Source organism: Rattus rattus, chromosome 2 (assembly GCF_011064425.1).
Source record: "Rattus rattus isolate New Zealand chromosome 2, Rrattus_CSIRO_v1, whole genome shotgun sequence".
Lineage (NCBI taxonomy): Eukaryota > Metazoa > Chordata > Mammalia > Rodentia > Muridae > Rattus > Rattus rattus.
This window is the reverse complement of record NC_046155.1, coordinates 92,537,269-92,549,904: the sequence shown is the minus strand read 5'-3', so window position 1 is coordinate 92,549,904 and position 12,636 is coordinate 92,537,269. Positions and strand designations below refer to the sequence as shown.

The window sequence follows — 12,636 nt, the reverse complement described above, 5'->3', positions numbered from 1 at the left end:
ACACACACCTGTGCATATAGCACACATAAAAATAAAACTTTAAAAAAAAAAAAAGAATGCTGGGCAGTGGTGGCACTTGCCTTTAGTCCCAGCATTCAGAGGGGCAGAGCCAAGCAGATCTCTGAGTTCTAGGACAGTCAGGGCCACACACAGAAACCTTGTCTCAAAAAAAAAAAAAGAAAGTAAAAAGAACCTCTATACTTCTTACTCTGAGAAGGATCATGAGTTTCCTCTGGTCTTCTGAATAAAACTAAAACATTGGTTCACAGGGTTTGAGTCTGCTGGCTTTCAGAATTGAACCAATACTTGCTGCTTGAAGATCATAAAACACTCATTTTTTATAATCACAAATGCTTTTTTATTTTCTTAATTGTGTATGCGTGTATCTATGATTAGGAATGTACGTACACGTGAGTGCAATTCCTGTAGAGGTCAGAAGAGGGCATAGGTTCCTCTGGAACTAGAGTCGTGGGTAGCTCTCTCTCTCTCTCTCTCTCTCTCTCTCTCTCTCTCTCTCTCTCTCTCAGAGCCATCCCTCCACTGCCAAAACTTTTTATAGCATAAAGGTCTTTTTTTTAAAGATTTGTTTATTACTTATTCATTCATTCATTCACTGACTATGAATACACTCTCATTCTCTTCAGACACACCAGAAGGGGACATCATGTGGATGCTGCGAATTGAACTCAGGACCTTTGGAAGAGCAGTCAGTGTTCTTAACCACTGAGCCATCTCTCCAGCTCCAGCAGAGGCATCTTAATAATCAGTTCCTGCCCCTGCTTAGAGATCTATCCTTTCTTTTGATCATGCTATCTAGCCACCAAATCCTTTCCTTAAATGTACTAGGCTTGCTCTCATTCACTTTAAGTCCTCTGCACTAACTGTTCACTCCACCAGAAGGGCTCTCCCTCCAAAACCGCAAATAATAGCTGGCTGCCTGCTTTCTTCAAGTCTCCAACCCAACTTGATACTTTCACTGTGACCTAACCTAACCTTTCACAACTTTTCTGCCCTCATAACCTCCACTGATCATTTCTTTCTCATAGCACGGTTAAATAATGATGATGATGGTGGTGGTGGTGGTGGTGACGATGATTACTATCATAGCACTTTCTAACATAGGATTTACTTCGTCCTTTTCTTTCCCCCAAGAGAATGCAACCTTTGTTGTTTAGTTCACCTATATACCCAAGTACCTAAAAAAGAGCCTGGTGCATACTAAACATTTAAATTGTTGAATGAATATGCCTCCCTAGTGATACCTTATGAAGCCATCACAAATAAAGCACTATGTCCGGGCATTCAGGAAGCAGAGATAAGGAGAGCTTCAGCCAGCGTGGACTGCGGAGTAAATTCTGAGTCCAAAATTCAATTGACTGATTGACTAATAAGTTAAATGGATGCAACAATGAATCTCCTTTAAGACTGATATTTAATATCCAATTTAAGCCTAAAACAAGAATTGAGACTTTTACACTACTGTGTGCCGCCGCCTGGTGGCAATTGTGTAGATTGCTAGTTGCTTCCTCCCCACCCCCAGGAGGTCCCAAAGTTACTAGGAACTACTTTAGCCTACTACATACTGAGTGCGCATCGGACAGAAATTAAAGCGCACACAGATCACTAAACTTTACAACCAGCCGGAAATTTCAATGCCCAATAGTGAGCAAGATATGGGTCACGTGGTACAAATTTAGCCAATCAAGGTTCTAATACTACCAACTCACGCCCTTCCGTTCTTGCCTCTCTCTTTCTCGGCAAGATGGCATCCCCAGCCGTACCCGCTAGTGTCCCTCCCGCCACTGCAGCCGCAGCCCCGGCGCCGGCCGTCACCTCAGCCCCGGCTTCAGCCCTGACCCCACCCACGCCAGCTCCAGCACAGGCTGCGACTCCCGCTGCGGCACCGGCTCCCGTCTCGTCTGATCCTGCTGTAACTACGCCTACAGCTCCGGGCCAGACCTCAACCTCCACGCCAGCCCCTGCGCAGACGCCGGCGCCCTCGCAGCCCGGGCCGGCCCTCCCGGGGCCTTTTCCTGGCGGCCGCGTGGTCAGGCTACATCCAGTCATTTTGGCCTCGATCGTGGACAGCTATGAACGCCGCAACGAGGGAGCTGCCCGAGTTATCGGAACCCTGCTGGGTAAGTTCTGGAGAAATTAATATTTTCTTCAGTCCATCTTCCTCCTATTCTCGTTCATCTTCCTTGAATTCTTATCCTGTTTATCTTGTTGCACCTTCTTGCTGTGGCTTGCCATCCCAAATGAATCCTGCCAAATTTCAGTTAAGCCACAGGCATGTGCAAGGAATACGTATGAGCGATTGCATAGTTTGCGATAATTGATCTACATATTATTTTATATGTGAGGTAAGGAGAGGGCATGCTGCCAAAAACGAAGGCCCAAATGCCAGCAAATTCAAAGCCCTTGACCCGTTTAAACACAGAATCCACATTTCCCTCTTATCCACTGACCTACCGCCACCCCAACACACACAGATCGTACCCACCACCCATGTTAGGGAAGAGGATGTGTCAAAAGCTTCCTCCAGTTCACCAAAAAAAAACAGGTTATTTCGAAACATATTCTGGATATATATCTTGTTTTCCTGAACTTTTCAGACAAACGCTTGTCCCAAAACTGGTTCCTAGAGAAAATCCTATATATGCATTAGGGGGATGTTGACCTGGAAACCAGGAAAGGGAATAACATTTGAAATGTAAATAAGAAATACCCAATTTAATAAAGATGGGGGGGGCTATATATGCTCAGCTCCAAGTTCCTGCTCATGCACACGTGCGCACACACATACACACACACCCTACCTCCCTCTCACTCTCCTTTGATTTCCATTTGGACACAAACTGTTGTATTCCATGTTTACAATCATTGCTAACCTTCAAGATGAAAAGTAATCTTTTCTTTGCCTGTATTACAGATTTGGGGAAGTGGTTTATGTTTAAGTAGTTTGTAAACTTGAAAAGCACTAAATACTGTTGAATATCATTCTCTGGGGACTTCTGATCCTATCAGCCTTGTTTCCTCTCTGCCTCAGTGACAGCTTTTAGACATTGCAGTCCACTCTAGTTGTATCCATCATTTCTTACTGGTGGTCTTCTAGCAGGCCATGCACCATAGAAGATGATTCAAGAACCGTAGGGAGGACAGGGGTTGTAGTCAGACTCCAGCAGTTACTAGCTTTGTGTCCCCTGACAAATCACCGTCAGAGGCTTGTTTAGCAGGCAGGTTTTTGCTTGTTTTTGTTTTGTTTTTCAACGGCAACAGACATTTTTTAAAATTTTTATTTTATGTTCATTGGTGTTTTGCCTGCATGTATGCCTAAAGGTGCCAGATCCCCTAGAACTGGAGCTACAGACAGTTACGAGCCACCATGTGGGTGTTGGGAATTGAACCCAGGTCCTCTGGAAGAGCAGTCAGTGCTTTCCACCACTGAGCCATCTCTCCAGCCCCAGCAGACAGTTTTTGTGAGAATGAAATATTATAGCAAGTAGTTAATGGCTGGCATACCTCAGGTACAGCAACTGTTGGTCATCCTCTGTCACATAGGAGGCCATACCATACATTCCCTTGTCTTTGACAGAGTAGGCATTTACAGGAACTTAGAGTTAATACCTTGTCTTTTTATCAGAACACACTAGCATTTTCTTTGCCACATATCTTTCATTTTATTTCAGTCCAGAACTCTAATCTCAGTGTCTCTGTAGTTTTAACCTTTAACCGTATATTGGCATTCTGTAACTGCCCTACTGTGAGCTTCTGTAACAAAAGAATTTTGTATCGGGGACTTGCCACATAACTAATACTTTGAATTTGCTATCTAATTTCCAGTCTCTGGAGCTGTCTAATTAAAGAAATAAATGTCTACCCAAGGTTTATGTTGACCCTGTTTTATCATAGGAAGGCTGTAGTGTATGGTTCTCTATCAGGCTGAGACCCACTCAGTGCTCCCACTGTTACAGAACAGTTACTGGGAGAAAAACGAATGAAGCAGCATGTGCTTGGTAGAAGCTTAGACTTTCTTGGTTCTTAATTTGTAAAAGATTTTGTGTGGTTAAATGAAATCATCGTTGAGTTTCATGTGTCATAGAGTTGTTAGGTACTTAGAATTTAAAATTAGTCAAAGGAATACTGCTGTAATCTTAAACTCAAGATGGAAACACAGTCCCTGTAAGTAACTACTGTACGCAGGATAAGCATTCTGCTTGCAGGTACCTGTGGAAACGTAGATGTAACTACTTAGAAGGTTATGAAGGAGTCGTACATAGCAAGATGTGCAAGGTCATGGTAAGGTGTAACACATTTTCAACGTGAAGTAAGTCCTTAAATGGACAGTATCCACATGTGATTCCAAAAGGAACAAGACCTGGATTTAAAATCTTGCATGTTGCTGTAGGACTTTTAAGTAATTTTCAATGACTATGCCCATAGATTAAAGTTCTTTGTAAGCACTACTAAGCCTAGTGTCCTTTATCCTTTAAATAAAAACCTTAGCTGTTCAAATTATAGGATATAAAGATTACTAGAAGTGTGTTCTAAATATCATAGTTTTGAAAATTCTGAGAATACCCAGGAATGCTTTTTTTTTTAATCCCTGAATCTCAAAAAATAGCATGACAGGAAATCGAAAGCTGAAAAACATATTTGCTTTTACTTTATGTAGTATCACTATTGAGAAATAAACATTTTTTAATTTAAGAATGAAACAAGATTTTAAAAATAAAGCCCTTGGCAACTCTGATCGTCATCAGCCCTTGGTGGTTTGGACACCTACCTGCCCTTGGGGCTAAGAAGACTCATCTCTGCACGAGGCCCTTGACCAGTACTCATTCCAAAGCTGAGACCAGAAGAAATTAGAGAATATGGCTACTTTGTGGAGAATAGTAGACCTGAGTTGGGCCTGGACAGCAGATTGAGGGCATTCTGGTAAAGCAGACGCACTCGTGAAGCGGAGGCAGAGAGAGATGTAGGAGAGTGAAAGATAGGAAATAGAGATGGCAGGACATGGTGTGATCAGAAGTGCAGCATTGGAGGATGGATGGGTGAGTTCTAGACCTGCAGTTGTGCACAGAAGAAAGGAGAGACAGAGTTTGACTTGGGCCTGGTAGGTATTCCTTCTGAGGTGCCACTGAGTGTGTCAGTGGGTTTTTCAAGTAGCAGATTGAGTAAGCTGGGCTGCAGGGTAGGTCAAGCCTGCCCTTGGTTCAGTTCCCAGAACCCACATGATGGAAGGAGAAAACCTCCTGCAGATTGCCCTCTGACCTCTGTGGGCAACCCATAATTAATCAGTGGGAAAGAAAGGCAAACTTTAGCAATAAGTATGAAGAAGCAAATGTAGAGAGGTGTGGGCAAGTATGTCCTAGCCACCAGAAGATAAGAAGTAACTGAAATAAAGAGGTAGATGAACTCACCTACCACGGGGATTGTTAGCTGTGTTATTAAAAAATAAAAAGTCAGGAAATATTTTCAGCTTTGTGTGCAGTCTGTCACAGCTACTCAACTCTGCCTTTGTAGCTAGAAAAAAAGGCATAAATGATGCAAAGAGATTAGGCACATAAACAAGAACTGAAATGTTTCTGGGTCAGGACTTGACCTAGAAAAGGAGCATAAACCAAAAACTAGGAATGCTAACAGTGCTGAAACACCGAGGTGTCAGGGCAGCCAACAGATTAGGCAGAGGAGGGAGAAAGCTAGAACAGACTGGTGTCCTGGGGGCCCTAGGAGAAGAGGCTCTGAAATGGGGGAAGCAGTCACAGCGGTCAGAAGTTGGTGAGTAGTCAGAGAATGTATGCCCGTGGATTAAGAACGCTGTCTTAGGGTTCCATCGCTGTGAGCAGACACTATAACCAAGGCAACTCTTACAAGGACAACATTTCACTGGGGCTGACTTGCTGGTTCTGAGGTTCAGTCCATTATCATCAAGGTGGGAGCATGGCAGCATCCAGGCAGGCATGGCACTGGAGAAGGAGCCGAGAGTTCTCCATCTTGTTCAGGGGAACCCAGGAGAAGACTGGGCTTCCCTCCCTTGTGGCTAGAAGGAAGGTCTCAAAGCCCACCCCCCAGCCCCACAGTGGCACGCCTAGTCCAGCAAGGCCACACTTCCTAATAGCAGCACTCTCTGGGCCAAGCATATTCAAACCACCACAAACACAGTTCAGAAAATGAAACCATAGCACTAGCTACTAGCAGAGACATGTTAGAAGGGGTAGGAGTAAAGAATTTAAGGGAAGGTACCAGGACATCAGAAGAGAGTGATGTTAGAACCCATGGCTCAGTGAGATCCAGGAACTACTATGAGAGTTAAGGGTCTATGGTAAGGACCCCTGTGGGGGTGGAATGACTCTTTCACAGGAGTCTCCTAAGATTATCAGAAAACACATGTATTTAGATTACATTTATAACAGTAGCAAAATTAGTTATGAATTAGCAATGAAAATAACTTTATGATTAAGGGTCACCACAACATGAAGGTCACAGCTTTAGGAAGGTTGAAAACCACTACTCTGGAGAGTACAGAGTATTGTGGGGAAGGGCTGGTAGTGGAAAATAACAGGCAAAGGAGACCTTGAGAACGGACACTTAATCCAGTCTGGTGATAGAAAGAAGGGTTGGGGATCCTGAGTTTGAGTTCTCTGGGAAATACTGGTTCTGTTGATGCGGAACTTGGGGCTAATGTGTTGGCTTCATGTTTGCTGGCTTTGAGGCCATCTCCAAAAGCAGGAGCTGTAGAAACAGCTCAGTTAACAGAGCACTTGCCTATCGTGCATGAAGCTCCAGTGCCACATAAACCAGGTGTGGTGAAGCGTGCCTGTGATCCTGGCATTGGCTGCTGGAGACATGAGGCCCAGGAGGTCTTGTTCATCTTTAGTTCAAAAGGCCCCTGACCCTGGGGTGTGGGGAAGGGGTAGTCAGGGGCTTTGGGGTCTTGGGGTTATGTAACACCTGGCCCTTCTCTCTTTACCAGGAACTGTTGACAAGCACTCGGTAGAAGTCACCAACTGCTTTTCAGTGCCACACAATGAGTCAGAAGATGAAGTGAGTTGTCTGGATTTAAGCGGCCCCTTTGTAGATCACACCCATTTGACTACTGGCTTCCCGGAAGGCCCCACTGTGCTGTCTGTAACCAGAGCTGCAGCTGAAGCTCTGCTTTCCCTGTCCACATTGGGCCCCCTCAGATGGTGGGCTTGACAGTTTTTCCCAGTCAGCATATACTTCTAGCTTCTTAACCTCCTCTCCTGCCTTCCCCCTTAGGTGGCTGTTGACATGGAATTTGCCAAGAATATGTATGAATTGCATAAGAAAGTCTCCCCAAATGAGCTCATCCTAGGCTGGTAAGATGGGGACGGTGGGAGTGGATGGAAAGTCTCATTGAGGGCCAGGCCCATTGTCACCAGACTAGATCTTGTCTCCCCTTTCAGACATAGAACACACAAAGCATGTGGTCTTGAGAGCCTATAAATTCAGTATTTTGATGATAATTTGACCTTATAAAGTCAAGAATATTTACTTTCAGTTACAGCTTTGGTTGTGCAGAGTTCTGTCATATTGTTAATTACTGCTAAACGGGTGTCAGAACCCCAGCAACACCCACAGCACTGCTGTCTTCGGTTGGTATCAGCTGTCACGTGTCTACAATTGCTGTTTCCAGGTATGCCACAGGGCACGACATCACAGAGCACTCGGTGCTGATCCATGAGTACTACAGCAGGGAGGCCCCGAACCCCATTCACCTCACGGTGGACACAGGTCTTCAGAATGGGCGCATGAGCATCAAGGCCTATGTCAGGTGAGTCCTGGGCAGTGCAGGCATCTAAAGTGACCCATCGTGCCTGGATGGCATCCCACCCCTACACGCAGGTCTGGTTCTGTGGCTGTCTCCTCTTCAGGAACTGTATTCCTCTTTTAACAGCTGTTGTTAGAGAAGTTTCTGAAGTGGTCGGACTCCATAATTACACTCACTGGTCGTACTTACACTGGAGTATCTGTTGCTTGTAACCATTCCAAATGAGCAAACTACTGTTGCCATCGTCTGGGACAGATAACCCTCACATGATGTTTATCGTGGTCCTTCTGTTCTGTACTTACTGCTTTTCTGAATTCTCCTTAGTTCCGCACTGTCTTGTCTGCTTTCTATTGCTGTGATAAAACACTGACCAACACCAACTCGGGAAGGAGAGGGCTTATGTCACCCTACAGGTCCCAGTCCGTCATTGAGGGAAGTCAGGGTGGGAACCTGGAGCAGATCCATGGAGTAATGCCACATATTTCTGTGTTCCCCTGGCTTGCTGAGAATGCTAATTCCACTGAGGACCACCTACCCAGAAACAAGAAAATGCCTCACAGACTTGCCTGCAGGCCAGTCTAATGGGGAATCACCTACTTAGGTCAAGTTACAAAACCCTAACCAGTACATATTCCTAGGACTTAGCACAGTATTCATAGACTAGAGGATGCTGGCATTGTTTGGAGCATATCTTTTAAGCTAGGATTGAGTATACCTTTTAACAATAACATAGCAGTATTAACACGTAAAATTTGCTGGCAGCTACAGTACCATTTGTCAGAGCTTGCCAGGGAAGCTTTAAAGCATCTGAGAAAAGCGCTTATTACTGTAACTGGGCCATTCCCTTCACCTCCTTGCTAATCTACAAATTCATCTTCTTCAAAACCCAGCTAAAAAGGCAGAGTTGAAATAGGCACAACAATTCTAGTGAAGTTCCTTCTAGCACCCAATCTTGTGGCTTGGGACATGAATCAGTTTGGTCTTAATACTGATAATGAAAATTACAGGCCCAGAAAAGATTGGTCCAGTGTGTCTAGTTTCCCTGGAAATGGGTGTGTCTGGCCAGCCAGGAACATGCAGAGTCCTGCCATCCTCACTGGAACTATGGTGTATGACATCATCCTGTGCCTCTCAGGCCAAAGAGAAAAGGAAAGTTTGCTCACAAGATATTTCTAGGCCAGTCCTGCCTTTCTCAAGTGGAAGATACTAACTTTGTGACTACTTTCCCAGCCTGGTCTACACACGGAAACCGCTCCTAAGGGCATGGATTTACCTTTTCTCCTTCTTCCCCAGCACTTTAATGGGCGTCCCTGGGAGGACCATGGGAGTGATGTTCACCCCTCTCACAGTGAAGTATGCGTATTATGACACTGAGCGCATTGGAGGTGAGTTTCCTTCCCCCCGTGCACACTTGGAGATCCTAGGATTATTCAAGGGAGGAGCTATTTCTCTGTGACAAAGATGGAGGCCTTGGGTAGCTTAAAGAACAGATCCAATGATCATGTTGACTGAAAGTTGAAGGTTTATTCAGGGTGGGAAATTGTCAGTGTCGTGGTCCACACAGTCATCCTTACAAGGCCAGAAGCAGTAGTTAGCAAGCAGGTGCAGTGAGGGGAAGAGCAGGGGTTTGGGGGCTGACTGCTTCGAGAAGGCATGGAGGGAGTTAGTAGGTAGCTAGAGACCTCTTTCCTCTTGTGATGACTAAGTATTCTCTGTTATCTCTTTACTGCCTGTCCCATACTCCCACAGTTGACCTCATCATGAAGACATGTTTTAGCCCCAACCGGGTGATTGGACTCTCAAGTGACTTACAGCAAGTGGGAGGGGCCTCAGCCCGGATCCAGGATGCTCTAAGCACTGTATTGCAGTATGCTGAGGATGTGCTGGTGAGAAATAGGAAGGGAAGAGCAAGGGATGGTGGGCATCCCTCCAGGTCTGATGCTGACATGACAGTACCTGACAGGACAGCACCTCATTGTATCTTTGTTTTGTGCTCAGTCTGGGAAAGTGTCTGCTGACAACACAGTAGGCCGCTTCTTGATGAGCCTTGTCAACCAAGTACCCAAGATAGTTCCTGATGACTTTGAGACCATGCTCAACAGCAACATCAACGTGAGTTCTGTGGCTGAGCCTGGGAGCTGGGGAGAGGGACTGCAGCTGCCTTGTCCAGGTTGGAGGCAGTACAGTGTGTTCAGGGAGTCTCCAGTCCCCTGAGCTTGTCTAAAGTACTATTCATATTGCATAACTTGTTAACTAGACTCAGAAGACTTGCTAAAACCCAGTGTAACAAAGACATTTCCTACTTCTCCCCATCTGTGTTCATAGGCCACACCCCTATACTCCACAGGGCTACACTGCAGTCCCCCATCTATAAGTATCAGAGAGGATAGCGTTCATGCACATTTCCTTCCTGGCTTCTGCCTTCAACCCCGGCTCAGTCTGCCCCCACCGGCATTTATCCAGGACTCTTCACAGCCAGGGTCCATGGTGGAGCTGGCTAACCAGCCTTCTGTCACCGTTCCACGTAGCCTCTCATCATTGCTTCTCCTTTTGTCTTCCAGGACCTGCTGATGGTGACCTACCTGGCCAATCTCACCCAGTCACAGATTGCCCTCAACGAGAAACTTGTAAACCTGTGAATGGGCCCCAAGAGCACTTGTGCTGGTCGAGGTTTTCACCACAGGCCTGAGACTGAAGTGGAGGCAAAGGGTTTCTTTGTGGTCTTGAGTCACAATGACTCAATCAGCTCCTTGTGACTCCAAATAAACAGAGCTTACCCTTTTGTAAATGAACTTCATCTGACGTGAGTTTATTGTTGGCTGGGAGGGGCAGCATGTTCTTGAGCTCATATAGAAGCCAGGAGTGGGCACTGCAGGGAGAAGCTGGTTACGTGTTGGCATGACTCACCCACAGTGGTTGCGCCCACAGCCTAGGCTGTGGTAGCGTCACCCAGCCCCTTGCCAGGCAGCTGCTTTACAATGATACTTTTTTCTTCTCCTCTTAGGATAATGGCAAATGGAATCCCCAAGATTGTTTTAGTTTTTGGCTTGGTTTATTTGGGTTTGTTTTTTTTTTTTCATTTTTTTTCTTCCATAACATCTTACCTGGGATGGCAATCAAGTGAGTTGCCTTGTGCACAGTGTGGAAGGATCTAGAAATGTGCTAGTGAGCCGGAACAGGAGAAAGGATGGGCACACACCTCAGTCCTGAGACCCATGAATCCACAGGAGCAGAAAACCTTCACGGTGAGGAGTAGCCGCTTCACCAGCCCGTTCGACCTGGAAATGTATCCCAGTACAGACACACGTGTCTGATGTGCATGTGCCTGAACAGACCAAAAGCCAGAGAATGGTGAACTCAAAGAAGTCAAGCAGTCAGTGGCTGGTCACCTTAGAGGTACAGGGAGGCTGGCAAGTGGAAGCAGTCCTGGTTGGTGCCTGGTCTAGTGTGAAGATAGGCGGCAGGTTAATGGGTATGGATTGATGACATTTGTGTGGTATTCTTCATTATCACCCAGCTTGACTCCAGAATTAGTAGACTTTTAAATGAGAAAAATACATTGAAAATAATGTGGAACAGAGGCTTTTGTTTGTTTTTTAGTGTTGTCTAGTTGACCGTTTGGAAGAATACTAATATGCCAAGACGTCTGGGGTTGTAACTGTAGAATGCCTAGGGTGCATGGGCTCTGGGAGGTGGGAGTTTAGTCACCCATAAGGTTGGGTGTGATAGCATACCTGTGATCCCAACCAGGGCAGGGAGCCAGAGAGTCAGAAAGTGAAGCTTATCCTCATGTGTATAAGCGTGACACCTGCCTCTACCACTCAGACCCTATTCAAAAACCCAACAGCAAAGAGAGTGCTCATGAAAAATACAGGCAGCACTTACTGAAAGATCATATGCCCAGGCGAGAGTGTAACGTTTCCTAAGGTAACTTACGTATTGGTCAAATGCAAAGATACTTTGATACAGGCAAGCTGTTTCTAAATCTTTATCTGGAAAAATAAAAATGTCTTCCAAAACAGTTTCTGCAGAGAGTACTACCCCTGTCTCAGAACTGTGACCACCGCAGATGTACTGACTCAAAAACGAGACTTTACAGTGGCGTGCTCTTGATGATCCACAAGGAGTCCCAAGCACTGAGAGTCCATGAGCTAATCTCTTCAGAGAGTGAGGTCCTAGACCTATACATTTTTGACTGGTAAAATACATACATAAGCAGTACAAGTATAAATATGGGGAAATATTTGAAATTCCTACCAAAGGCCTACTATTCTTGTCATAGAATTCCCAGAGTCAGTTTGTTTTGGTTTGGGGGTTTTTTGTTTGATTTTGGTTTTTTAAGAAGGTATTACTTTTTGCTCTGGCAGTCTTGGAACTCACTATGTAGACTGGGTTGGCCACACACACACACACACACACACACACACACACACACACACACACACACACACACACACCTGCGCCTCAGCCGTAGGAAAATGCTGGGATCAAAGGCATGCACCACCACACCTGGCCCCATAACCTGTTTTGTGAAGACCAATTATCTGCTAGGTATAGGGATACAAATAGTTCACTTGGCCACACAAAATGATAAACATTTAAATATGCCTGGCCTCATAGATGCCGTTATCACATTTCCTCTTCTGTGACTGGCTTGCGGTGATGGCGGGAGAAAGAAACAGCATTCCTCTCTAGCAGGAGGATAGCCTTGTGCTGCAGCATTGAGTCTGTATTTATCAACATCACAAGTATTCTCAACTTCAGAATTCCTGGGTGTGCATGTGAAAACTCACATACATCCTGTAGAAGGACTGATTTGATTTTAACAAAGTAGTACATAT

The 12,636-nt window shown here is 45.3% G+C and overlaps 1 protein-coding gene across 1 annotated transcript; it reads left to right on the top strand.

The window, feature by feature from the left end:
* The first annotated feature begins 1,742 nt into the window (after positions 1 to 1,742).
* Positions 1,743 to 10,587, top strand: Eif3f (eukaryotic translation initiation factor 3 subunit F). The gene is made up of 8 exons (XM_032892948.1): positions 1,743 to 2,138; positions 6,977 to 7,047; positions 7,264 to 7,343; positions 7,661 to 7,798; positions 9,089 to 9,180; positions 9,545 to 9,681; positions 9,794 to 9,907; positions 10,357 to 10,587. Exons 1-8 carry the CDS (start codon positions 1,763 to 1,765, stop codon positions 10,432 to 10,434), a joined length of 1,086 nt encoding a protein of 361 aa, XP_032748839.1. The 5' UTR covers positions 1,743 to 1,762; the 3' UTR covers positions 10,435 to 10,587.
* The last annotated feature ends 2,049 nt before the right edge of the window (positions 10,588 to 12,636 follow it).

Coding starts and splice junctions, on each gene's coding strand:
- Eif3f (XM_032892948.1), top strand. CDS start 1,763: ATGGCATCCCCAGCCGTACCCGCTAGTGTCCCTCCCGCCACTGCAGCC. Junction 7,344..7,660: donor AATGAGCTCATCCTAGGCTG/GTAAGATGGGGA, acceptor TGCTGTTTCCAG/GTATGCCACAGGGCACGACA. Junction 9,181..9,544: donor TGACACTGAGCGCATTGGAG/GTGAGTTTCCTT, acceptor ATACTCCCACAG/TTGACCTCATCATGAAGACA.